Raw genomic sequence first — 27389 nt, forward strand, 5'->3', positions numbered from 1 at the left:
CTTTTCACATTTAAAAAGCGTGGCTTTTAGCGCTGTTGGCCATCTGTATTGCTTATCCTAAACTGGAGCCTTAGCGCTATTAACGACCCGTGAAAATAAGCACCATAGTTTTTCTCGAAGACTTTCGACGACGTACCCAATAAGTGTTTTATTAAACTGCAGTGCTCCAATGGATGTTGTAGCGATGCGATATTATGAGAGCTTTTTATCTATAGATGCGATTTCTAACTACTGTACAAAAAACTACGTTTCCTTAAATTTGAACGACTGGCGCAAATCCCGCAATGTCACAAAATGTAATTCCGCAATCAACCGCGCACATCCAGACGCATCATATGGGAGTGTTGTCAGCAAACTAGACTAGGGGTCTCAAATACACGGCGCGGCCCGCAGAATTAGAATTTATTCATTCGGGGGATAGGTGTCGATGTTTCTCGAATCCTCACACGCCAATCCCCTTCAGAAATTATCTTTATAATATGGGGAAAGCCTTCGTTAGGTGATATCTTAGTCAAACTCCACCCCACCGCTCCAACCTCCTTCGCTGTCCCGGCCCTTGGGGGACTACTACGGGCCGCTAGCTGAGGTGAGAAGTTATGAGGCGGTACTGATAGCTCTGTGCTACTGCTGTAATGTACCTTATCTGAAGATGAACGCCTGCTGGTCGACGAGGCCGGCCGAACGTAGCGGCGCATTTATACCAAAATACCGATTCATTCTCTATACTAATTGGCGAAACGCGTATTTCTTTCTGTGTGCTTCCCTGTTCACGTGCATTTGCCTTACGGAGAAAAATGCTCTTTTACAAAACACGTAATCGCAGAGGACTCTTTCATCGATGACAGCTCGTTCAAGTGCCCGGGAACGTCAAAGGTCATCTCTAGAGAAGATGCGTGCGACACCTACAACGAATGCCCTAAACCACCCGCCCACGCCAACAGCCCAGATGAAAGCAACAGTCTTTGCGGTACGTCACGGTTAATCACCCTTGTTTCCGCACCTCGTAGAGCAGCGCATTTCATATTGCTGGTAATAGTAAACGGCAGCTATTTCTCTGCTCTAATGTGTGAACGAAACTTCACGAAGCGCAGTTCATTAAGAAGCCAAGCGGTTGTCAAAATGTATAACTTTAAATGCCGTAGCACAAAACGGATTTCTGCCTTACAGCGCAGCATTCTATATTTTAAAGAGACACTAAACAGGAAAACGATTTCGCTCGTATTCGTATATTACTCTTCCAGAATTACTTACCTCAGTGCGAGAAGGCCCTTGGTAAGCGACAACGCGAGCAAAGAGAAAATGTGCGTGGAGAAGCCACATTGAAGTTCCCGCGCCGAACGCCGTGACGTCATAGATTTTAACGACGCCTGCTAGGTCTTATGTAGTTCCTAACCGGTATAAATGAGACGCATTGTTCTCTGAGGGGGCATACACTTAACATTACAAGTTTAAGAAAATTTCGTTGAGTTAATGTTGCCAAAACTCGCTAATCAAACCACAGGATGCAATGGCTGTAACGGATCCTTAACTAGCCATATCGACTACGGATCCAGATGAAAAAGAATGCACTTAGATATCCGTGACGTCACGCGCGAACATTTCGGCACGAAATTTCAAAGTGGTACCTTTATTATGATTTTCTCCTCTATTAACAAATTAATGATGGTGAAATTAACAAAATTGGAGTCCGTGAAGCGCACGTTATCAATCTAAACCGATCCATTATTTCATTTAGTATACCTTTAAGTGTTTCGTTGCGCGGTGACCTTGAGCGAAACACGGCACGCGAATGAAGTGGTACAAAACCCCACGCCACCTTTTCGGACCCAGCGGCGTGTGCAGATTGAAAGGCTTGGCGAGGCGTCAACGTGCGCCATCATCATGATGTCACAGACCACGGAATCTTGTGACGCCCTCATAGCGTCACCACATGGCACTGTGATGAGGTACGTGCAAACACAGTCGTACAACCCCTGAGGTAATGCAAAAATACGTGAGGTGCACAAATACAGCAGACGGGGGAAGAACAATACAATCCGACACAGAGCGTCGGTGGAATTTATTGCGCGTCTGCTGCGGCTCGTTTTGCATCGCAAGAGTCTGATCCCCGTTTGCTAACATATGCATAGGCCAAGTATGCAGAAGGCTTTGCCTACAAAGTGTTACAGAAGAGCATACATGCTTCCAAACTTCTTAACTTCTACAGGGACTTGTAAAAGCTTTAGGAGGGGACCCTTGTATAGGCCGTGATTTGTACTTGCGTTCTCGAGACTACGAGCCAAATTATTTCGTAGGAATTGAAGACGACATGTGGAGTTGCATCCAGTAATGTTCCGAGGAAAAACGTATATTGACATACGTTTGCGATGCAGAAGCAATAGCATGCCTATCACTTCTTCCTCTGTCGACCCGTGCCTCCCTCACAGGTTTTTGAGAACGGTCAAGCGTACCAGAAACAGCGACACGAAGAAGTCACACACGCGCAATACATAGAGCTCATTCCAACAGCTTATTTTGTTGCAAGCACTTTTGGAAGCAGCGCTTGTGAATGCGTGTGTGTGTGCCTTCTTTGCGTCACTGTTTGTAGTATTTTTTTACCGTTCTTATGAATGGACAAACCACGTGCCCACATTGCCAGCATCGTGAACTCCCTCACAGAGTCGACCCCCGCTACTGACTCGCAACACTACCCGGCGACGCAATAGCGCCGACCCGGAACTCACAACGTGCTCAATACTGGATGGTGGTGGCGTTGACTGCGCTGAATCGACGACTCGCTGTGTTTCACACGTGAGACCACTGACCTGGCCTGGCGTATAGGACTCTGCATGATGCTTCGTACTCGTACATAATACAACAATTGAGGCCCTTAGCCTTGGGTAGCAACCACTCCGCCGCGAAAATAAGAGAACACGTCCGTCGACCGTGGTTCCTTCCGCCTAGAATTTATAAAGTCGTCATCGTGCGCTATGCAGCTCGTCAGTTCTGAACAGCGCTTGTGCTCGCGTTATACTTGCGCGCTCACGCTTCAACAGCAATGCATTCGTGATTATTTTGCACTGTTTCCAAGATTCATGCTCAAATTTTCGAGATAAGGCTTAGCTCTTTATTGAACCGCGCCTGCTGATTTCAATAATAAGCTCAAACATGCCTCAGCGTGAGATGACACAAAGCGGTATTTATTGCTCATAGCGGGCAAGTAGCAAGCGTGAGTTCGGAACGAAGCGGGCGGTCGCGCGTGCATGCCGCGCTGCCATGTTGCTTCACCGTCACAATTACCGGCGGTTGCCAATAAAATAAGTAAAGGTATATGACGTGCATGCGAATGGGGATTGCCGTATCATGTATCGCTGTGACATAGCAAGCGCCAAACAAATACATACCTTGCCAGTTATGACTTAATTACAACAGAAATAATGCTTGCTACGCAAGCAGGTGGCTTACACCTCCTAGATTCTAACCTGCTGCGACAAGCCTCTGATGAGTATAGTACCAAAGCCACTCTGTCTAGGGCGCATGCCTCGTAAGAAGAAATTAAACGCCTTTAAAAATGTCGCGCGTGCAAGTACGCGCTTTCAGATGCTTGGTGCGGTTTTGCAATACTCAAGTGTTGTCGTTGAGTCACCCTTACGCTAATTATGTATTCGCTTCGCCGGTGACAACTCACCACCACTAAGCGCTTGTCGTCGAATATTGTCCTTCTCTTTTGACTACGCAGCTCCATATCACATAAAGTCGAGGCAGATGAACCTGCAGTACTGGAATCTCACGAGAAGGTCAATTACGCTCAGCTGGCCAGCACAACAGGGCGACTCCAGCATACCCCTGGAAACTTGCCGGCTATGTCGTCACTTACTGGACCGACACCAGCGAAACGGGCCGTCACCTGCTGCCACCGGAACGGACAAGCATTAAGTATGAGAAGCTGCCTCTACGAACAACGTTCAGGTTATTGTGAGGCCCTTCTACACGCCAGACGGGCGGTCCATGGGAGAGAGAAGGTACCAGAGGGTCAGCGCCTTGTGGCACACTGTTGTTCTTGACGGTGAGTTGTTCGCAAAAAGAGGGCCCAACTAAAAGCGCCGCTATCCTTCGCTCTGTTGAGTAGCCTGCAGTACAACTGCCATTTGTATTCTGTAAATAACTTCCCTTCATAAGGAATGCCCTAAGCTGCCCCCACACATTACAGTTAAACATTTTGTAAAATCCTATATCTTCAGAAACAGTGCGACATGGACGAAGGACAAACGCCGACACAACGCTTATGACAGTTCGTTTCTTCATTGTCTTTGCTAGCATCTTGTATGCAAAAAATATTACGCCATGCAATGAAAAAGTAAAAAGGCGTCAGGTAATCTTGCCATTCATCTGTGTCACAACCCGTGAATGGGAGGCAATCGCCTGGCAGATTCGAAGAACTAACGAATTGGTTCTCCGAAATGCTCTACGCAAGCACGGACAATTTGAGAGTAGGTCCTTTTAGTGCGCCTGCCAACGTTAGTTCAGGTCCGAACACCGAGTCAGATGCAAGGTTTGAGTAACAGAAAAAAATGTGCACACAAAGAGTTCCACAACATAATATCTGGGGTTTTACGTCCCAAAACCACGATATGATTATGAGAGGCGCCGTAGTGGAGGGCTCCGGAAATTTCGACCATCTGGTGTTCTTAACGTGCACCTAAATCTAAGTACACGGGCCTCTACCATTTCGCCTCCATCGAAATGCGACCGCCGCGGCCGGGATCGAACCCGCGACCTTCGGATCATCAGCCGAGCACCGTAACCGCTATACCACCGCGGCGGACAGTTTACACAATTTTAGTGGGGAAAGGAACATATATGGTACGCTGCGACTATCCTCACGTCATTGTTTTGGTTTTCATAATTAACATGGTATTTCCGATTTCTGGTCTGGTGGTTCGCCTTCGAAACGGTTCTTGTCACTTGCCTGTGTCACGCTGGACATTCCACGTGAGTTTCATTTACCAACTTGCTCATCTTTTCTTTTTGTCTCCATTAAGCCTTAGGATGATGGGTGAGGACGAGACCATATATACAAAAGAGAAGCAAAAAGTGTTTTTTTTCTGTGAACGTTGTTTCAATGTCAACTCGGCGCCTAACGATTTGGTAGTAGTCCTCGTCCGTTATTCGCTTTATTTCCTTTTATTGCGATAGCAAATTATGTGGACAGTCTCGGCTGGAAAATGTCCGTCTCCGTCGCCGTCATGCACCGTATATGATATATATATATATATATAATATATATATAATATATATATATATAAAAGCGCCAAGAAAAATAATTCAGAAAAATGCTTTCGAAGCGCGGAATCGAACCAGGCACCTCTTGCTCCGCAGCGAGTGGCGCTATCCACTACGCCACGAAACGCAGATCCTCCACGTAGCTAACGGCGAGCGTTAGATACATACACTTTACCGCTGGACGGACTCAGAGACGGCAGGCGATAATAAGCGTTTCTTCATTACCAGCGAGATGGCGCTAGCAGCACGACGGGCGCATTTAAAACTCGTCGTCGAGCTCGCTCGCTTCTTATATTTGCGCAGCGAGAACATTGGGGGGCGATCGGAGATCTTTGTTCGTTCGCGTTCGTTCTGCGGTGCCTACGTCACAAAAGTGAGAGGAGGCGCAGCTCTCCCGCCTAGAACCGCCGAGAGGAAGAGAACAGCCAATCGTGAAGCGGAGAGCTTTCCGGAAGTAGACGCGCATCCTGTGACGTCGGCACGAGGACCGTGAAGCGTTTCTCGCCTTTTAATAAATATAATTACTTTACAGAAAATTATTGCTTTTGCTTCTCAAGCTCAAACACTTTTTCAAACAGCAACAGCTTTGAGTGATGATATTTAATAATGTTAGTTTTTTTTGACGTCGTCGCTAGATGGTGTCGCGAACGCGAAAAAAAAAAAAAAGTAGCGGCTGACGCAGTTTCAAAATGTCGTCCCATCGCAACGTCTGCGTTGGTTCTCGGGTGTCTGATCGTCAAAAGGAGCTTCTGCTGGCTTTTGCGAAAGAGCACCCACAGATCGCGACGCTGTCGTGCCCGCTGGAGCCGTCGTTCACGAGGGAGGACCGGGACGACATGTGGCAGGAGCTGGTAGCGCTTTTGAACGAAGTCCCTGCGCGTAACACCACAGCCTTGCCAACTCCGAGAGCAGCAGAGGTGAGTGCGAGCACAATCGTATTGTGGTCGGTCATCTTACACGTCCCGCTTGTGCTTTACAGCGGCACCGGAGGCGGCCAGATTACGGGCTAACGCGGCCGCGTCGTGCTTGACAGGGACCGCGCGGGTCGACAGTACGCGAGGCCCAGAGTTCGGGTGATTTGAATCGGTAAGCACTGGCTTAGAATATCATTGTTACTTGTATGCTGCGAAATAGTGTGCTCATTTGCTTCGAGCCATTACGCGCTGTCAGTTTTACTTTTTCAAACAATATCGAGTGAATCACCCGGCCGCCGCGTTGGCTGAGGTGCTAACACGTTGTGCCGCTCAGAACAGAAAGCAAAACAGCCACATTTGCGGTGATGACGAAAGAACAGCCGCGAACTATATTTCGAAGCTCATTAGAGCACCCTACGTGTTCCAACCCATTTCTCAGACCCTCGAGTCGAGTGAGGTGCGTAGCCAGTAGGCTTGCCTCCCTCCACCCCTCTCTCCGAAGTCTGTGTGTCATAGCATGCCGCTGTTGAAACATTCTAAAAAAACATTGCTATTGTCCACTTCCACTCTATACTTCTTATTGCACTCAGTGTGTCAATCAAGAAACTTCTTACTATAACAGGTGAGCCCTGCTCCAGCTGCTGCTGGTGTGGCTGAAGAGGATGTGGCCCAGGATCTTCCCCGTGCCCCAACACGTAAGTTTCACTGATGTTTTTGATTAACTGTAGATGGTGTTACATGCTCACAGGTGATGCTCACGCGTGCAGGCATATGTTTGTGAAGAGATGACATCTGTGGGCATAAAGACAAAAAGCTGCGCAAAAAAAAAATTTGGCAAATGGTTGCAGGAGCTAGTTGTATGCATAACTGTCAGATGGAATAAACAGGTGTCCTGCCTTGCAGTTATGGTGAAATGTAGCAAAAAAGTTGCATTGCAAAAATGTTCAACATCTTGAAATGTTTCCCTATTTTGTCAATTGCTTCAAAAGTGAAACTGAAAATGTGCTATTGCTAAATATACTGTTCAAAAAGCAAGCTCGTTATATAACTTTTTCACATAGCCATTATACACAAATGCACATGTTTGCACCTGTGTTACACCTGCTTGCTGTGTGTTTTGCATACTGCAGCAGCTAGGGTTTCGGAAGGAGATTGTGTCAGTCATCTCGTAAAGCCGGGCAAACGATTGTGCAGCCCTGAAAAGGGCTGTTTGGTTGCTTCTCATACAGAGGTGGTTAGAGGTGTGAGATGCGTTTGATGAGATGAGCGAAAATGAATTTCGGCACCGCTTTGGTCTGTCCAAACGAAGTGCGTTGGTTGTGCGGTGAACCAAGCACCATTCATGGATGCCGTTGGGTCAGTGGATTTTCAACAGAGAGGAAATTGTTGCACACACTGAAACTCTTCACGAACATAAGTTTCCAGCGAAGAGTCGGTAGCAGGAAATTTATAGATGATAATGGCAACACATTTCTTGGTTTCCAGCTCATGCCGCAGCTGCGAGATGTGGGCAACCGGCAGGCCAAGGCGCTGGAGTTACTAGCCGCAAACACCAGGCGGCAGGGCCAGGCATCATTGGAAAGCTGTGCCAGGTTCAACTTCTCGGTGACGTGGTCCACGAACTGCAAGGTGTTGGTACCCTCGCCCGGGCCCTCATTGCAGCGGAAGCCACCTGCACAGTGATTTGTAAAGACTAGTTGTACATATATGCAGATTTATTTTGTAGTATACGCACATAGTGCACTGTAGTGTATCTTTATGTTTATAGTGTATACGTGTAGAATATTGTGGCACACTGTACGTTTTCTATCGATTTTTACACATCCCAGAAAAAAAGAAAAGCGTTTGTGAATGGTCTAGGTTGCACAGCAATTTTGAAATATTGCAAGACCAAGAAATAGTTTACGAATACGTGTTCTGTTGCTTAGAAGTGTTTAGACAACAGGATTGGGTACAAACAGAAATCAATAATAGAGGAAGACATATCAGAAACCAACAACTTGCATTTTTTAGCAAGTTCGATTAATACCGGTTCGACTGTGCCTTGTTTTCATGTAATACAATGACTTTCGTGCTGCGAGACGCGTGTGTTGCTGCAGAGGAGCAGCAGGCACTTTGTAATAACTCCATTTGTATATTATAAAAGGAAGGTACTTTTATATTCTTTTTCTTGGCATTAAGTTTAAAGGACCCCTGACACCAAAATTGAAACCTCGAGATCTTTGTGTTGTTTGACTTTCCTGTATACGGGGGCACATCTGACCGATTATTAGTAACGAACGTTGCCTTTAAGATATCTTAATTTGGTTTTAAAGTAAGCGTGAGTGCTCACTTGAGTTGGCTGCACCTTGCGACATCCTGGTATGACGTAGATAGAGGCCCCGTGTGATGTTCCAAGTGTAAAGCAAGTGTTGTGGACGTCACAGAAGGTTTGGGGGTGCACAATACGAGGACTGGCACCCAGGGAGGCTATTGTTCCGCACCCCTCTGGCTCTGTTGTCTGTTGTCGTGTTGTCTGTTGTCGCGCTTAACAGGTTTAACCCATACCGAGGCACCCACATACTTTCAATCTCTACTGCGCTGGGGCCCCGATTTGAAAACCGCGCTGTCAACGTGCACGTGGTCTTTGACGCTCCCCCGCATGGGGCGCCAGTTTCTTGTGGTTTTTAGGCGGGCGTTTTGAAGTGATGCTAAAATGGTCACAATTAACTACGCTAGAATTAGTTGTACGATACGCTAGAGCATTTACGATTTAATTTAGAGATTACCAGACACAAAGCTACAAATTACAGCCAAAAAGTCACCAACAAAAATTTCGCTGTCAGGGGTCCTTTAAGGGATATTTATTTATTTTGCTTTTTATGTGCACTGCTCGTGATACTTGTAATAAAATTTCAATTCTGACACCACCCACGTTGTTCACTTCATTTACGAGCACGATTCTTGTTGCACTAAAGCTACCGCATGTTGCTGTCCTGATTCAAACAGCTTTTTCAGGTTACCACTTTGGCTGTGAATGGCACAATGTGCCATTCACAGTTGAGCTCTCACTTGTGCTTAGTGTGAAGCGCCATATTTTACAACCTGGTCGAAGTATTTCATCAGCATGGCGTTGTGTGACAAGGGGGCATAGGTCGGCAAACTCACTCGTGAGTCGACTCACTCAGATTCAGATCGAGCTGTGAGTCTAGGTGTGTAATACATTGGTGAGTTCGAGTCCGGTTGAAAAACTTTTAGTGAGCCTGAGTCCAAGTGAATCCGCTTGAGGAAAATTTTGGTAAGTAAGTCTGAGTTCGAGTGAGCCCCAAGGGCGAAATATATTTCATGAGTGAGTCAGGGTGAGCTCTAGATTTTTTGCCGACCTATGCAAGGGGGTTATTCATTGACAGGAGAACCCTGTATCATTGATATGTGTAGCAAACATGTGAAGTGTAGTAAAAAAAAAGAGCCTTTTGTTCATGCCAGTGACAAACACAATGAACAAAGACAAACACGCACCACACAATGCTGCCGAGGTCGTTGCAGGCGGCGGCGTACTCTGCGCAGGTGCTCGGCATGCAGGCCCTGTGGTCCTCGAAACAGGTTCACTACGCGGTTGCGCTGCTGCTGGCTCCCGTTGTGGTGGTGGTAGGTCAGCTGCTGCTGGCAGCAGCTCAGCATCGTCGGTGTCGTAATCATGCCCTTCGAGAACAGGCTCATGTGCCGCCAACGCGATATCGTGCAGAGCTGCACAAGCAGCAATGATGGTGGCTGCTCGATCGGGATTGTAGAGCAAGGTCCGATAACGCTGTAAGCTTTGGAACCTGCTCTTTAGGACCCCGCTGCACCTCTCCACAACAGTGCGCATGGCGGTGTGGGCCTTGTTGTAGTAGTTCTCAGGGGTGCCCGGAGCTGGTCGTCCGGGCAATGGTGTCAGGAGGCACGGTTCTAATGGATAGCTGGAGTCTCCTGCACGAGGGCGGCATGACAGCTGTAGTGATAACGTCTTGAATGTGGCAAGCATTGACAGCACTTACCAAGCAAGCCGCAGTTTTGCTTCCAGGTGCTGACGGAGAGGGCTCCCCCACCATACCCATGAGTCATGACATGACCCCAGGAAACATGGACTGACATCCAGAATCCACAGGTCGGCATCACATGTCTGCAGAATTCAATTCAGTCAAAATTGTACCCATAAAATACCTTCGGTACAATGTTGGCTATTATGTTAAGTCTGCACTGTTACTGTTAAACACAGTTAAAACTATGAACAAATCATCGACAGGGTAGGACTTGTACCATAAGTTCTAACACGCGGACAATGCAGTGTCAAAGGGTAGTCTGCATGTTTACTGCTTGGAACAACCAATCTTCCAGCCAGCAAAGCTGCTGTATGTTTAAGGCAATGTATCACAAATACCTACAACATGAAAAACTTGCGACTGAAAAACGGGTTATGAAACAATGCATATTTAATGTACGTGTATTGATCCATGTAACGTCCATCACGACAATGAACAATAAGGACATAATACGGCACATTCTGGGAGCGCTAATCTTAACAAATACAAATCGAGAATCAAGCTTCGGGTACACATGGCGAACGAGCAACGGTAATATTATGCACTGTGCAGGCCGCTGAACCAACGTGTACTCCGCGTCACATGATTTCATCGCTTATCCTAAGCGAAGTGCCCTGAAACGAACCAATTCTCGTTCTGGATAGATCGAAAATACCGCTCCCACTATACTCAGTTGCAACAGCCTCAGTAAAGCGGAAATTTTAAGCGATATAAATGAAACAATTCGCTACGCATAGAATGCATGAATAATACTCACGATCATGGTGTTGAATGCGTAGAATCCCTTCCGCGACATGTAATGCGTCGTGTCCGCGGAGCTCAGGCCATGGGGCTTCTGGATGGCGATGAGCGTACCATCCACGCACCCGACCACAACGGGAATCCGCTCGAGCCGCGCGAACGCCGCCTTTGTTCGCTCTTCGAGTATGTGGTCTCCGGAAAAGGCCACCCACCGTTTTTGCCCGCGACAACAGTAATGGCGTGTTCCTGACGGACGACTGCGACAGGCCGATGAATTCCTCGCTGCCGACAGCTCGCTGGAAGCATCCGATCGCAAAAAAATCTCAGCGCGCACAACACCTTCCGCTCTGTTGAAATTCCACTGGTTCGTTGGCACCCGATGACGGGGTTGAGTTCGTCGCACAACCAACGTACAGCACGTTTCGAGAAACGAAAGCGACGCTGGAATTCACACTCGCCATCTCTTCAAACGCATTTCGCACCTCCTACCATTCTGCATCTGCTTCGAGAAACGCCAACGTAGCAGGGAAGCACCGTTGCAAGCGCCATTTTCTCAAAATCAGCTGTTGCGGCAGCCGCAACCGCCGCATCACTCCATATACATGCCGTGCGACGCCATTGTTCGCGCGAGAGAACGCGAGCGAACGGGCTCGCTCTCCGTTCACTTTTAGCAGACGACATGCTCGTTATGACGCGGCATGACGTCACCAAAAAAGAAAACATCAAGGAAAAAAGAAATGGCCACGCCCCTTAGAGTGGCGTGAGTTGTCCGGCTTCAGCCAATCGCGTGCGATCATCAGAACGAACGCGAACGAACGGCGCAGAACAGAGATCTCCGATCGCCCCCTTGCTCTTCCGTTGTCTGCTCGCGCGGTTTTCTCGCGGTGAGGGGAAGAGGAATGTTTCACGCTTTCACCGTGATGTCCGCGCTCATGTTACCGAGCGTACGAAAGTCACTCGAGCTGAAGGGACGCCGCTAAACGAACAAACAGAAGATGAGCGCGAACTATCAAGTGTCACAGCTCGACAGTTGAAGCACGCTAGTTTCCTTCGCTGCTTCGGCCGCCTTTGCAACAGGAACGCTGTTCAAACTGAGAGTATCCATTGGCGAGCCTCACTTCGTATAGCATTAATTTCTTGCTATCGCATTCAATGCTTCGCCCTTGCGGCGAAACTGTGACTTTTCTATCTCTTCTTTGCCGTAGTGATTATCAGCAACTAACAAAAGAACCCTGCCTACAGTCTTTTGTTTATTGGCCCAACTACAGAAAATTAAATGTACAAAACATCATTGTATCACTAACATAAGTATTACTTCACAGAACTCGTGCTGAGCAGAAAAGAAAACTTTTTCCGTCAGTGACAATGGTGCCTGACTGACGCATGCGTCACCCATTCTTTTGATATGGAATGCTTCTATCACCTGTCGAGTGACCTTGCATTTGTGTGACGAGAAGGCTTTCGTCACGACAGTGCTCTTTCGACACGACAGTGCTCTTTAGACACAGAGATCAAACGACACGGGAACTTGTGGAAGCTTTCTACATTAAAAAAGAAGGAGAGTCCTGCGTCAGCCAAACATCTGTTTCTTTACACGAAAAAGAAGTAAACATAATCAGTCGTATGTTTGCTTGATCTTTTGATGCTCTTGAGCAGTCTCTTCACGGTATAAAAGCCTTTTTCTATTTTTCTATTTTTCGATTTTTTCTTATGGTCCTTTGCCCGCTCCTCTGCGCATGTTCTTGATGCTTATCATTTGTGTATAAATAATCTGCATATGCCTAATAAACCACAGTTGAGAGTCAGCGCTTGTTCTGTGTATACCTTTCGTCGTCCCGTCCGTCTGCGCGCTGTTTTTTGCCCATTAGGCCTTTCGTATCTGAAAACACTGGAAAACAACCACACGTGCAGCAGTGCGACGCGAGATGTGACTAGACTGACTAGTGACTAGATTACCCCCTTTTTGTTTTTGCTTTTGCACACTTCTTTCCTTGTCTTTCGTTATTCTTCTTGTTCTCTTGGATGATCTCTTCAAATAACTTTTTAAGTTGCGAGTCAGCGCTCGTCCTGTGTGATTGTTCCTTCTTAGTCTCTGTCTTTTAGCGCTGCTTCAAGGATGCCTTTGTACTAACTAGCGCAACTTTCTATCTTATTTTTTCCATTCGTCGGGTCAATGCTGCGGATGTCAGTTTTTCTTAACGCTATCTCATTTAAATTACCAAGGTCTGTTCTCGCCGTTCCTGGGTAGATATAAACTGTCAATCACCTGTGGCGCATACCCGTACACTGGGACTCGTGGTAAACGGGTATGTGCCACACGTGTCTGGAGGAAAGGGTTTGACGACGTACGCGACAGGATTTGCACGTTATTGATTTCATGACCCGACAGACATACTCGTCAAATCCTCTTACCCTCCCATGCCAATTTTGGTCTACACCAAGTTAAAGAGGCGATCATGAGAGAGAGAGAACAAGGATGAAAGAAAGGCAGGGAGGTTAACCAGGGCTGAGCCCGGTAGGCTACACTGCACTGGGGAAGGGGGGAGGAGGAATAAAAGTTAGAGAGAGTAGGAGAGCAAAGTCACTGTTGCCGTCGACGTAACGGCAGTTCTGCGCTTTACATCACAGGCGGTGAGTCGGTCCCGTGGCTTAAACTAGAGCAGCGCATTCGTCGCTTTTTTTTACTTGTATGCGCGGTCCCATGCAACTAAAGTCTTGTAGACGGCGAAGCCATGGTGGCGCTGCTAGTTTTCTCAAGCAACAAGTTTCTGAAGGCTTGCGAGAACTGGAGTGATGGTGTCCAGCAGTTGCAACACGCTTCGAGCTATCGGTGTCTGCATTTTGCTCAGCAGCACACGAAGAGCACTCACTAGGGTGTTTACCATGCCGACAACTTGTCTTTCTTCGTCCGTCAGTTCATGAGGTACCGATGAAGTGTCCCTTACTGTCGAAGTCTGATGTCGCTCATCAGGTGCATGCAGCTTTGGGAGTTTAGGCCAAGCGTCAGCTGCATTGCTGGTAGAAGCGTCATTGTTCATAGAAACGGCTGCGTTTGGTCTGGGTGGTAGAAAGTGGCCCACTTTTAGGCGTGACGGGAGTGATTCGCCCTTCAATATAATGCCTACGCATCGTGACGTCCCGATACGACATACACTTATTATAATGGTGTCTCCTTACGCAGGCTTGATTAGGACTGGTAGGTCGGTGTTGGTCATGGCTTCGTCAACATCATAAATTACACCAGTGATCCCTTCTTTGCCCAACGGTATTTGAGAGGGGACTTCCATTCCATTAAGTTCTGTGACTTCGCAGTGTGTCTAGTGCAGTCACGTGATTGACGTCAATCGCTAGGATGTTCTTGAGGCTGTTCACTCTGACCTCCTTTATTTCATTTGGAACCAGTTCACCCAGATGTAGGCGGCTAGACACAGACAGACAGACAGACAGACAGACAGACAGACAGACAGACAGACAGACAGACAGACAGACAGACAGACAGACAGACAGACAGACAGACAGACAGACAGATAGATAGATAGATAGATAGATAGATAGATAGATAGATAGATAGATAGATAGATAGATAGATAGATAGATAGATAGATAGATAGATAGATAGATAGATAGATAGATAGATAGATAGATAGATAGATACGCTGATTGTAGCAAAGGTTCGCTAAGATATGCGTCGCATTTACAAACTACTAAATGTCGACGTTTCAATGCAGTATTTTAGCGACACCATCTTGTGAAGGGTTGGCGATTTCGAAGGCCTGCACGTATTCATGCAAAAAAAAGCGGTACACGTTTACATGGAAACGGAAAAGCAGAGCGCAGAAAGCTCTACTTCAACTAGTTACGCAGAAATACTGGCGTTTCCTTTTTGTTAGAAGTAGGTACCTAATTGGCTCTATCGCGCAACACCATTTATACTGTACAATAGGCAGAACACAAGCTAAACGCGTACAAATAAAATAAGAAAAAAACATCCAGCACTGTGCAAAAGGCGGCTGTCACCGCAGGCCAGCACCCCATTGATTGGCAGGTGCGCTTCTCTCGCTCGTAATAGGAACATTAGGCCGGCTTCGTCCATTAATATGGTAATGGAGGGCGTATTTATCACAATTAGCGAGGTGCCGCTGCGTACATCTGGATGCTTACGGCGGACCGCCTATCCACACTAACGCGGTGTTTTGTTAAATACACAAGAACACTGCCTTGTTTGCTACACATTGCGGAAACAAATTTTACAGCAATATGCCTACTCCTTCCAGTACACACACAAAAAACGCCACTTTACGGTGATCTCACCTTCATGCTCAGGCGAGGTCTGCGCCGCCACAGCCAGTGGCGCTGGCTGAATCTAAATTCACCCTGCGTTCACGCCCAGAGCGGTCATGGCGCCGAGCAGTGTCTGCGTGTCATGTTGTCGTGCAACACACGTTGCCTCCCTCGTCGCAGCGTGTAATCGAATCGTGTAGGCTTACCGTCGTCCTTGAATAAGCTAATACATACAATAGAGATAGATCTCTGTAAACTAATCGTCTCGTCCTTTCCCTAACCCCGCAAGACCAACCTATAGCTTCAAAAAACCTAGTTTAAGTGCGTTATGCAATTTGCGATAAGATTTATTATCAAATATGTTACTTATTATTCTGCATTTATTAATTTTAAATCTACTGTAGCGAAGCCTTAGAATTCTATAATGGGTCGTCCTCTCCAGCGCATTCTAGTGGGTAGTCTTCTTCGGCTCCTTTCTGAAAGAACGCCGCTCGTGCTGGGAGTCGGTGCTCCGCCTTGACTGTCGCCATTGCGCATTGTGACCGAGTGCCTTCCAATAACATCTTTACATATTTTGCGACCAGCATGGCTTCACAAGTTTTTGCGATCAGCGTGGCTTCACCCTGCTGCTCGGCACAAACCCTCGCACTGTGGCAGAGGTAATCACGCTCCGTCAAAGCTACGAGGAGTTGCGCCGGCAGCGGTTGATGACCCGTCGCCCTCCATCACGCGACGCAGATCTCGCTGGCTTGTCGGCCATTTATGACCACTCCGCCTTGTTCGCCGAAATCAAGTCATTCGTGCGCGAAGAACTTTCTCGGCAGGTCTCTCTTCTAGCCTTTCCTCACTCGCAGCATCTTGAACAGCCATCAAGCACACTTCTGCCTCTCCTCCGCTGAGCGATTGAGCAGAAAATTGCGGAGGTCATCCCAGAATACCACCAGCCCCCTCCGGTTCCTGCAAGCTGCAGCCAGGCCGCCCCAAGCGATCCCTGTGGCTGCCACACTTGGTTACGTCAAAGCCGTCACCAGACCTCAGGCCTTCCGAGCGGGTGTGCCGCCTGCATACGCCGACGTCATTCATAGGCCACGAGTGGAACCTACCATGCAGACATATCAGCAGCCGCCCCGACCATCGCGTGTTGCGACATGGATGGGACCTACCCCATCCGGAAGTGCGCACTGGCGCACTTCCGGCAACGGCCGCATCTCCTTTGCGTGCGGTTGCGCCAGACAAGTGGCACACTTATGCAATCTCGTGCAGCCGCCTCTAGTCGCATCAACCGTCCCGAGCCAGACAAGCCGCCCATATTACGACCTACTGCTGCCTATATCACCGACGTCACGCCCAGCTCCATCTAGCCGCCGTTACCGTCTCCATGACGCCGCCCACTGTCGCCGATGCGGCCACATCCGGTCGGACGTGGCCATTAAAACTAGCAGTCACAGTCAACGAAGCAAGGGCTGCGACGCTATCGAACGGCCGAAGCCCTCAGCGAAGCCCATCGAACGTAGTAGACCTTTTTGTGGACGTTGTTCGCGCATACGCCCTTGCAGGCACAGGAGCCGCCGTACCCGTTATGGACGCAAAACTTATCCGATTAGTACGAAAACTGACATCGCCACTTTCCGGGCTCTACCTTGGCACAGCTAGCGCCCAATGTTATAATCCTACAGCAGTATGCACAGCCCGCGTCACCATTCATGACTTTCTGTACGCCGTCGAATACATCGTAATTTCTGCATGCTCTCACGACGTCATCTTGGGATGGAATATTCTCCCCCGCCACAACGCCGTAATTCACTGCGCACCAGCCGAAATAGAACTCTCACCGCTCTCAGATTTGACGCCGGCAGAGAGTCCATCGGCTTGAGCAAGATACGGATCAAAGACGAGAGTGAAGCGCCTCCCAACTCGTCAACAGCTGTGTCAGTCTACTGCGCCGGTCCCTTCCGACACCTTTTCGCTCCTTTTACCACCTGACTGCGTTTGCACTTGGGAAAGGCTTGCTGGTGCGATTTGTGACCATGGAAGTCACTCAGGGCCAACAAACACCGCTAGCTTGTTACCAACACATCCCCGTACACTGTTAAGTAGACGCGAGGGAATCGCTCGGCAGACTGGAACCCCTCGAAGACGCACAAGTTATGGACGCACCCGATGACACACATTGTTCTTGTTCCAGGGCGGTCAGTGCTGTGTCCACGTGTGATTCGTCACGCGCTGATGTTCTTCGTTCCTTCATTGGTGACAACCTTACGCTGGTCCAGCATTCCGAGCTTCTGTGCCTGTTGGAAGAATTTCGTTCTTCTTTCTTCGTCACTCAAACTTCTCTCGCCGCACGTACACTGTTACGCATCGCATTGACACTGGCGCACAACCGCCACTGCGGCAAATCCATATCGTGTATCACCCGCAGGCCATCGTGTAGTTAATGAGCAAGTCGACGACATGCTTCAACGCGATGTTATTCAATCCTCAAACAGCCCCTGGTTGTCTCCTGTCGATCTTGTAGCGACGAAGAACGGTCCTGTACGGTTCTGTGTGGATTACCATGACTAAAGAAGATCACTCACAAGGACGTTTATCCACTACCGCGAACAGCCGACGCGATCGACAGCCTGCAAGGAGCAAAATTCTTTTCATCTCTCGATTAGCGCTCAGGGTACTGGCAAGTACCCATGACTGATGGTGCTCGACCGAAGACAGCTTTTGTCACGCCCGACGGCTTGTACGAATTCAACGTCATCCCGTTTGGACTGTGTAATGCGCCCGTCACCTTTGGGCGCATGATGGATACCGTTCTATGCAACTTGAAATGACACACGTGCTTGTGCTACTTCGACGACGTCGTCGTTCTCGCTCCGGACTTCTCCACACATCTTCAACGTCTGTGGAATGTTTTGACGCGTTTGAGGAACGCCAGTCTACAAGTAAATCTAAAGATGTGCCGATTTGCAGCATGGCAGCTGACAATACTAGGCTACGTCGTGTCCACGGACGGCATTCTCCCTGATCCAGCTAAGCTACGGGCCGTGGCCGAGTTCCCCAAACCTACGTCCGTCAAAGAACTGCGCAGTTTTGTAGGACTGTGTCCTACTTTCGGCGCTTCAATCGAAACTTCGCCACTATCGTATCGCCGCTGACGAAGCTCCTTGAAAGTAACGGGCCCCATCAATTCGTGCTTGTCAAAGTGCGACGACGCGTTTGCAAAGTTCCGTCGTTTGTTGACGTCTCCTCCCATACTACGCATCTACGACCCTACGGTCCCTACAGCCCCTACGGTACACACGGACGCTAGCGGTGTTGGCCTCGGCGCTGCCCTAGCGCAGCGCAAGCCAGGGTTCCCTGAATACGTTGCGACATATGAAAGTCGTACGCGTACTAAAGCCGAGACCAATTACACCGTCACGGACAAAGAATCCTGGCGATCATCTGGGCCCTTACGAAATTCCGACCTTATTTGTATGGTCGACTATTTGATGTTACCGACCAGCATTCACTATGCTCATGGAGGAAGGAAAGATAAGGAGAGGCCCTGACGTCACATTCGTGAAGCCTCCGCCGCATCCCGAACGCCCGCATTGCCTCCTAGCGAAGGAGCAGCGAGACATTTCGCGATTTCCGGCGCGTCGTTTGCAAGCGCATGCGCGCATCAAGCGAGTCGCGAAACTTTTGCAGCCTTTTTTTTTGTTGTTTTTCGCCGTGCAAGCGGCGTAGTCGATTCACGAATGCTGCTCCTTCTGTGTGTTCGTTAGGAAAGCTACGCAATGCCCAGCTGTTGCGTATACCCTGTGCAAATCGCGTGCACTGCGGACTGTACCGGGCATAGAGTTTCTTATGTAGAGAAGAATTGGAACGTTGTAATGGGCCGTCCTCTCCAGCGCCTTCTAGTGGTCGCCCACTTCGCCTCTTGTCGGAGAGCACGCCCCTCGTGCTCGTGCTCGTGAGACTCTGCGAGTCCTGCGCTCTGTCGTTGGCATCGTCGCCGTCAATCCCGCCGTCAATAAACGCCCTTAACAAAGTGGTGGAGAGTGCTGTACCGTCACCGCAACTTCAGTCTCCATTCGATGCCCCTGGAGCTTCGATCCCGTACCGTGCCATCTACCATGCCGCAAGACGCCGCTCAGCAAACGCCGCCTCCTGCTCCGACCGCTTGTCCCGGTGTCCCCCGTATCCGCGACCCTCCTGTCTTCACCGGCGCGGATGGCACTGACGTGGAGGACTGGCTCGCGATTTACGAACGGGTGAGTGTTCCCAATAAATGGGACGAAGCAGGCAAGCTGACCAACTTGGTTTTCTACCTCGCGGGTGTGGCAGGCATGTGGTACAACAACCATGCATCCGATTTCCCCACGTGGTCCGATTTCAAGACCGCCATCGTCAACGTGTTTGGCCGCCCTGCCGTTCGTAAGCTTCAAGCCGAACAGCGCTTACGTGAACGAGCTCAGCAGGCAGGGGAATCGTTCACGAGCTACATCGAAGACATCCTTGACCTGTGCAAGAAAGCCGACGCGAGCATGTCGGAGTCTGACAGAATCAGGAATGTTCTGAAAGGCATCGACGACGATGCCTTCACTATGCTGCTGGCCAAAAACCCTCGCACAGTGGCAGAGGTCATTACCCTGTGCCAAAGCTACGAAGAGCTGCGCCGGCAGCGCTTGATGACCCGTCGACCGCCATCACGCGATGCTGATCTCGCAGGCTTGTCGGCAATTCCTGACCACTCCACTTTGCTCGCCGAAATCAAGTCGTTCGTGCGTGAGGAAATTGCCCGCCAGGTCTCTCTACTGGCTTTCACTCCACCGCAGCATGTTGACCAGCCGCCAACTACACTTCTGCCTCTCCGCCGAGCGATTCAGCAAGAAATCGCGGAGGTCATTCCCGAATACCACCAGCCGCCTCTAGTGCCTGCACCACTAAGCTACGCGCAAGCTGTAGCCAGGCGCCCCCAGCGATTCCTGTGGCTGGCCCGCGGAGTTACGCCGAAGCCGTCGTCGGACCACAGGCCTTCGACGTGGCTGTCCGCCTACATACGTCGACGTCGCCCCCAGGCCCCGACAGCTGCCCACAATGCACTCATTTCAGCAGCCGCCTCGTCCATCCGTTCTGCGACATGGATGGGACCCGCGAACCGCTGGCGCACTTCCGACAACCGCCCCATTTGCTTTGCGTGCGGTTTGCGCCGGTCAGTCGCACGCTACTGCAATCGCGTGCAGCCGCCTCGGGTCGCATCAACCCTGACCAGCTCATCAAGCAGCCCTTTATATGACCAAGCGCCGCCAATGTCACCGACGTCCCGCCCCGCACCATCTACCCGCCGTTCACCGTCTCCACGACGTCGCTCACTGTCGCCGATGCGGCCACGTCCGGGCTCACGCGACCAGGAAAACTAGTCGTCGCAGTCCACGAGGCAAGGGCTGCGACGCTATCGAACTGCGAAAGCCCTCAGCGAAGCCCCTCGAACGTGATTGACGTGTTTGGGACAGTGTTCGCGCATCGCCCTTATCGACACTGGAGCCGCCGTATCCGTTATGGACGCCAAGTTTAGCCGACTACTGCGAAAAGTGACGACGCCGCTTTCGGGGCTCTCCCTCCGTACAGCCAGTGCCCAAAGTATCCACCCCAACAGCGGTCTGCACAGCTCGCGTCGTTATTCAGGATGCTCTGTACGCCGTCGAATTGATCATAATTCCTGCCTGCTCTCACGACGTCATCCTAGGGTGGGATTTTCTCTCCCGCCACGACGCCGTCATTCATTGCGCACCAGCCGAAATAGAGCTCTCACCATTCTCTGAATTGGCGCCGGCAGACAGTCCATCGGCTGCGGGCAAGGTACTTGTCAAAGACGACACCAAGGTGCCTGCAAACTCGTCGACGGCGGTGTCAGTGTACTGCGCCAGTCTCTCCGACACCGTTGCACTTCTCTCGCCATCTGACCGTGTTTGCACGAGGAAAGGCATGCTGGTGCCTTTCGCGACCGTGCAAGTCACTCAGGGCAGTACGTCAATTTTTGTTATCAACCCATCTCCGTACAGTGTTATGTTGGTCCGAGGGGAATGTCTCGGCAGCGTGGAACCCCTCGAAGACGCACAAGTTATGGACGAACCAGATGAAATGCACTGCCACAGTTCCAGTACGCTCAGCGCTGTTTCGACATCTGGTTCATCACCCGCTGATGTCTTTGGTTCCTCCATTGCTGACGACCTTACACCGGTCCAGCGTACTCAGCTTCTGGGCCTGTTGGACGAATTTCGCTCTTCTTTCGATGTCGCTCAAACTTCTCTCGGCCGCACTTCCGCCGTTACGCATCGCATCGACACTGGCGCGCAGCCGCCACTGCGGCAACGTCCATATCGCGTATCTCCCACAGAACGCCGTGTAATCAACGAGCAAGTCGACGACATGCTGCGACGCGATGTTATTCGACCATCTAACAGCCCCTGGGCGTCTCCTGTCGTACTTGTTGCGAAGAAGGACGGTTCTGTGCGGTTCTGTGTAGACTACCGACGACTCAACAAGATCACTCGTAAGGACGTGTATCCACTACCGCGAATAGACGACGCGATTGACAGCCTGCAAGGAGCAGAATTCTTTTCATCTCTCGATTTGCGCTCAGGGTACTGGCAAGTACCCATGGCTGATGACGCTCGACCGAAGACCGCCTTTGTCACGCCCGACGGCTTGTACGAATTCAACGTCATGCCGTTTGGGCTGTGTAATGCGCCCGCCACCTTTGAGCGCATGATGGATACCGTTCTGCGCAACCTGAAATGGCACACATGCTTGTGCTACCTCGACGACGTCGTTGTTTTCGCTCCGGACTTCTCCACACATCTTCAACGCCTGCGGCATGTTTTGACGCGTTTGAGCGACGCCGGTCTACAACTGAATCTAAAGAAGTGCCGATTTGCAGCACGGCAGCTGACAATACTCGGTTACGTCGTGTCCAAGGACGGTATTCTTCCCGATCCAGCCAAGCTTCGGGCCGTGACCGAGTTCCCCAAACCTACGTCCGTCAAAGAACTGCGCAGTTTCGTAGGACTGTGTTCCTACTTTCGGCGCTTCATTCGAAACTTCGCGACCGTCATTTCGCCGCTGACGAAGCTCCTCGGAAAGTAACGGGTCCCTCAGTTCATGGTCGTCAGAGTGCGACGACGCTTTCGCGAAGCTCCGTCGTCTGTTGACGTCGCCTCCCATACTACGCCACTACGACCCTACGGCCCCTACAGAGGTACACACAGACGCCAGCGGTGTTGGCCTTGGCGCTGTCCTTGCGCAGCGCAAACCAGGGTTCCCTGAATATGTCGTGGCGTATGCAAGTCGTACGCTCACCAAAGCCGAGACCAATTACACCGTCACCGAAAAGGAATGCCTAGCGATCATCTGGGCACTTACGAAGTTCCGACCTTATTTGTATGGTCGGCCATTTGATGTCATCACCGACCACCATGCCCTCTGCTGGTTGTCATCATTGAAGGATCCATCAGGCCGCCTCGCCCGCTGGGCACTTCGCCTACAGGACTACGATATCCGTGTGCTGTACCGCAACGGACGCCAGCATGCTGACGCCGACGCACTCTCGCGCTCCCCCTTGCCTGACGACAACACCCACAGCTCAATGTCTCACAATGCCCTTTCTTCCATCGACGTTCACACTATCGCTACCGAACAGCGCAAGGATCAATGGATCGCTTCACTGCTAGACTTGCTGACTGATCCTTCGGCAACACCATCCACTCGCGCGTTGCGTCGTCAAGCCCACCATTTCGCCATTCGCGACGACCTCCTCCACCGACGCAATTACAACGCCGACGGCCGCCAGTGGCTGCTAGTAATACCCCGCAGTCTGCGTTCTGAAATATGCGAATCGTTCCACGCTGATCCGCAGTGTGCGCACTCTGGGGTATCGAAAACATACCACCGCATTCGCCAACGGTACTTTTGGCGAGGCATGTACCGCTACGTGCAGAAGTTCGTTCGCTCCTGCATCGATTGTCAGCGCCGCAAAACTTCAACGCACAGTCACCAGCAGGTCTGCAACCTTTACCTTGCCCTGATCGGCCGTTTGGGCGCGTTGGCATCGATTTGTATGGGCCACTCCCTCTGACTTCGGCTGGTAACCGCTGGGCCATCGTCGCTGTAGACCACCTTACGCGATACGCCGAAACTGCCGCCCTCCCAGCGGCTACAGCGCGCGATGTAGCCTCCTATCTGCTCCGCCGGTTCATGCTGCGCCACGGTCCACCCCAGGAGCTGCTCAGCGATCGAGGCCGTGTCTTCCTGTCGGAAGTCGTCGAAGCCATCCTCAAAGAGTGCAACGTTGTTCGCCGCAAAACTACTGCTTACCACCCGCAGACGAATGGGCTCACGGAACGCTTTAACCGCACGCTCGGCGACATGCTCTCGATGTATGTCGCCGCCGATCACACAAATTGGGATTCCATTCTACCTTTCGTCACCTACGCCTACAATACCGCCCCTCAAAGCACCACTGGTTTCTCACCATTTTTCCTATTGTACGGCAGGCACCCGTCGCACACAATCGACACAATCCTTCCATACAAGCCGGATCGATCTGAGTGTGCGCCTATTTCTGCCACAGCCAGACTTGCTGAGGAGTGTCGCGAGCTTGCGAAGACCTTTACTACGCAGGACCAAGAGCGGCAGAAAAGCATCCGCGGTGAGACCAACACTTCTGCACCCACGTTCCTACCCGGAGCACTCGTATGGCTCTCGATCCCTACCACTGCAATTGGCCTCTCTTCCAAACTGCTGCCCAAATACGAAGGCCCCTACCGTGTCGTCGAACGCACATCCCCGGTCAACTACCTGATTGAACCCATCGACCCATCTTCCGACATGCGCCGTCGAGGGCGCGACATTGTCAACGTGGAGCGCCTCAAGCCCTACCATGACCCGCTCGTAGTGACCAGCTCCTAGGTCGCCAGACGGCTCCCTTTTCGTACCCGGGGTAATTGTAGAGAAGAATTGGAACGTTGTAATGGGCCGTCCTCTCCAGCGCCTTCTAGTGGGTCGCCCTCTTCGCCTCTTGTCGGAGAGCACGCCCCTCGTGCTCGTGCTCGTGAGACTCTGCGAGTCTGCGCTCTGTCGTTGTGCATCGTCGCCGTCAATCCCGCCGTCAATAAACGCCTTAACACTTATATTATTGTAAGAAACTCTAAGGTACCGGGTGTCACTTTTCATGTGTACGTACACATTCGGTTCATTACTGATCACTAAGGCATGGTATTTGCATGCGGAGCTCTCGGATGTGCGCTCTGTTGCTTCTTACTCGTTGTGTCAACTCGGAACACACGTGAAATTTTGTTTTTGGCGTGTGACGCGCCGTACATACCATGCGCTGAAGGCATCGCACGTTTTAGAGGCTGTGTCGTTCAAACAGAAGGGCAATAAACTTTTGGCGGTGTGCGCTCGCTGCGTGCTTGTGTTGTGTGCGCACTGGAATTAGAAACTTTGCGTGCACGATCGCGTATACAATACAGCGCGGTGTCTTCTTTCTATGTGAAGTTACGTCAACTATAGGTTGGCGTTGCGCTGAATAGCTACTGCGCTCACTCCATATGCACTAGCAAAGAACCGCTAATCGGGAAATAGTTCTGGAAATCGGGCTACGAGAAAGGAAAAGAAAGGCCTAACGCCCAGCAGAACGCGTAAGTCACTGCTAGGTGCGTTCGAATACGATAAGGCAGGGGCTGAATGTTTTTGATTACGGCACGTACCGGTACTCTCTGTACTGTTGCACAAAAACGCTCCACGAACAGTTTCTGCACGCAGCGCTCGGGCCTGCCACGCACGAACAGCCTGGTAAACGCCTGCTTGCAACATTTTATTGCGTGCGAACCGCACAATACGCGCTAAGTTTACGCCGGGACTACAGATCCGAGCAGAAGCCAACCACCGCGGAGAGCACGCCGCGGAGCGTCTGCTGTTTTGTTTGCCCCATACCGGTTTGTTTGCCCCATAAATCTGACGTCACTTCCGCCACACTTTTCGCAGTGCATTGGGATACGATAGGGCCTCTCCTTAGTTTTCCTTCCTCCATGACTATGCTGGTTGTCGTCATTTAAGATCCCTCAGGTCGTCTCGCCCGTTGGGCACTTCACCTGCAAGACAATGATATCCGCGTTGCTGTACCGCAAAGGACGCCAGCATGCCAGGGGCATAGCCAGAGATTTTTTTCGGGAGGGGAGGGGAAGGTTCAACCATACATTATATAAGTTTGTAAGTGCGTTTGTATGTGTGCGTGTATATATACGCAAGCAAAATTGTGTGCGTTTGAACCCCCCCAACCCGCTCCCACTTGCCTACGCCCCTGCAGCATGCTGACGCCAACGCCCTCTCGCCCCCCCCCCCCTCTTTGTCTGACGACAGTGCCCATTGCTCAGTATGTCACCTAGCCGTTTCTTTCATTGACATTCTCAAAATCGCTACCGAACAGCCCAAGGATCAATGGATCGCCTCGCTGACAGACTTGCTCACTGATTCATCGCCAATACCAAACACCCGCGCGTTGCGTCGTCAAGCCCACCATTTCGACATTAGCGACGGCCTATTTCACCGACGCAATCACAACACCGACGGCCGCCAGTGGTTACCATTAATACCCCGCAGTCTGCGTTTTAAAATATGCTAGTCGTTCCACTTTGATCTGCAGTGCGTGCAGTCTAGAGTATCTAAAAATTACCATCGCAAACGACCACAGTTCTATTGGCGAGGAATGTACCGCTAAGTGCAGAATTTCGTTCGCTCCTGCCTCGATTGTCAGCGCCGAAAAACTTCAACGCACCTGTCTCCAGCCGGTCTACAACCACTGACTTGCCCTAACCGAACGCTTGAGCACGTTGAGATCGATTTGTACGGGTCGCTTCCTCTTACGTCGGCTGGCAACGAGGCCGTTAACAAGGATATTCGCGGTGACACCACCACTTCTGCACCCACGTTCCTTCGGAGCGCTCCTATGGCTCTCGGGCCAGACCAGTACAACTGGTCTCTCTTCAAAACTACCGCCAAAATACCAAGGCCCCTACCGTATCGTCGGACGCACATCCCCGGCTAACTATCTTATCCAACCCATTGAACCATCTTGGCACATGCGCCGTCAAAGGCGCGACATTGTCAACGTGGAGCGCCTCAAGACCTACCATGACCCGCTCATAGCGACAAGCTGTTAGGTCGCCGGGCGGCTCCCTTTTCGTACCCAGCGTAATTGTAGCGAAGCCTCGGAACTCTGTAATGGATCGTCCTGTTCGGCTCCTTTCTGAAAGAACGCCGCTCCTGCTGGCAGTCGGTGCTCCGTCTTGACTGTCGCCGTTGCGCATTGTCGCCGAGTACCGCCCAACACCAAGCCTGTATTAACTTTGTATCAAGTTTGTATTATATGCATCAACTTTTGCCGCCGCACCCCTCTTCAATGTACGACTGTACCTCGAGAGTATGTTAAGCAAATAAATAAATACATACACACATCAATGCATAAAAATGCAGAACTTAATTGGCAAAGAGATTGCGTGCATTGTTGGCGCTGCAGGGGTATTTGATCTATTTATAATTCTCTGGTATACCCGCTGTGCTATTTTAGCAGGTGCGGTTTCACTGCCCGGCCACGGTGGCCGCAATTCGAAGGTAGGCAAAATGCAAGAACATTCGAGCTGCACGCTACGGCACTGCAGATAGTCATATTTAACAAGGAGTCCTAAACAATGGCCTGCCCCATAACAACAGCGTGGTTTTGGCATGGAAAAAAGCCAAATTTAGCGAATTACTTTGTGTATACATTCAGTGCATGTTGCTGATACGGAATGAATGGGCAGTCTACTTTCAGACTATTTGCGCAGAATCTTCTCATCACTTCGTCTGCATCGCACTGCGTCCGATTCACACACACAAAAGAAAATAATCATTATAGAGGACATAAATACTGATCAATGTTAAAGCAGTGCATTCCTTGCAGATGACGACTACCCAGACGACAAGCCTTTCCCCTGCACGACTATAAACAAAGTCATAGCCAGCGAGAACCTCTGCGACACATACATGGATTGCGGTAGTAACCAAGGCTCGCCGGACGAGGGCCATGCTATTGTGGTAAGTTTTTTGCCGAACATAC

General features: G+C 50.4%; 1 protein-coding gene and 2 long non-coding RNA genes across 3 annotated transcripts; 2 read left to right on the forward strand and 1 right to left on the reverse strand.

Moving 5' to 3' along the window:
* Positions 1 to 827: 827 nt before the first annotated feature.
* On the forward strand, positions 828 to 27361 carry LOC125759254 (uncharacterized). Its single transcript, XR_007416822.1, has 3 exons — positions 828 to 967; positions 3719 to 4045; positions 27234 to 27361. It is a non-coding gene; the product is annotated as an uncharacterized LOC125759254 (long non-coding RNA).
* Positions 6161 to 7765, forward strand: LOC125759253 (uncharacterized). Its single transcript, XR_007416821.1, has 4 exons — positions 6161 to 6179; positions 6242 to 6348; positions 6799 to 6871; positions 7662 to 7765. It is a non-coding gene; the product is annotated as an uncharacterized LOC125759253 (long non-coding RNA).
* Positions 6863 to 11126, reverse strand: LOC125759252 (uncharacterized). Its single transcript, XM_049417660.1, has 4 exons — positions 10995 to 11126; positions 10193 to 10317; positions 9675 to 10124; positions 6863 to 7848 (listed from the first exon to the last, which is right to left on the reverse strand). Exons 2-4 carry the CDS (start codon positions 10308 to 10310, stop codon positions 7517 to 7519), a joined length of 900 nt encoding a protein of 299 aa, XP_049273617.1. The 5' UTR covers positions 10311 to 10317; positions 10995 to 11126; the 3' UTR covers positions 6863 to 7516.
* Positions 27362 to 27389: the final 28 nt, after the last annotated feature.

Source organism: Rhipicephalus sanguineus, chromosome 7, assembly GCF_013339695.2.
Source record: "Rhipicephalus sanguineus isolate Rsan-2018 chromosome 7, BIME_Rsan_1.4, whole genome shotgun sequence".
Taxonomy (NCBI): domain Eukaryota; kingdom Metazoa; phylum Arthropoda; class Arachnida; order Ixodida; family Ixodidae; genus Rhipicephalus; species Rhipicephalus sanguineus.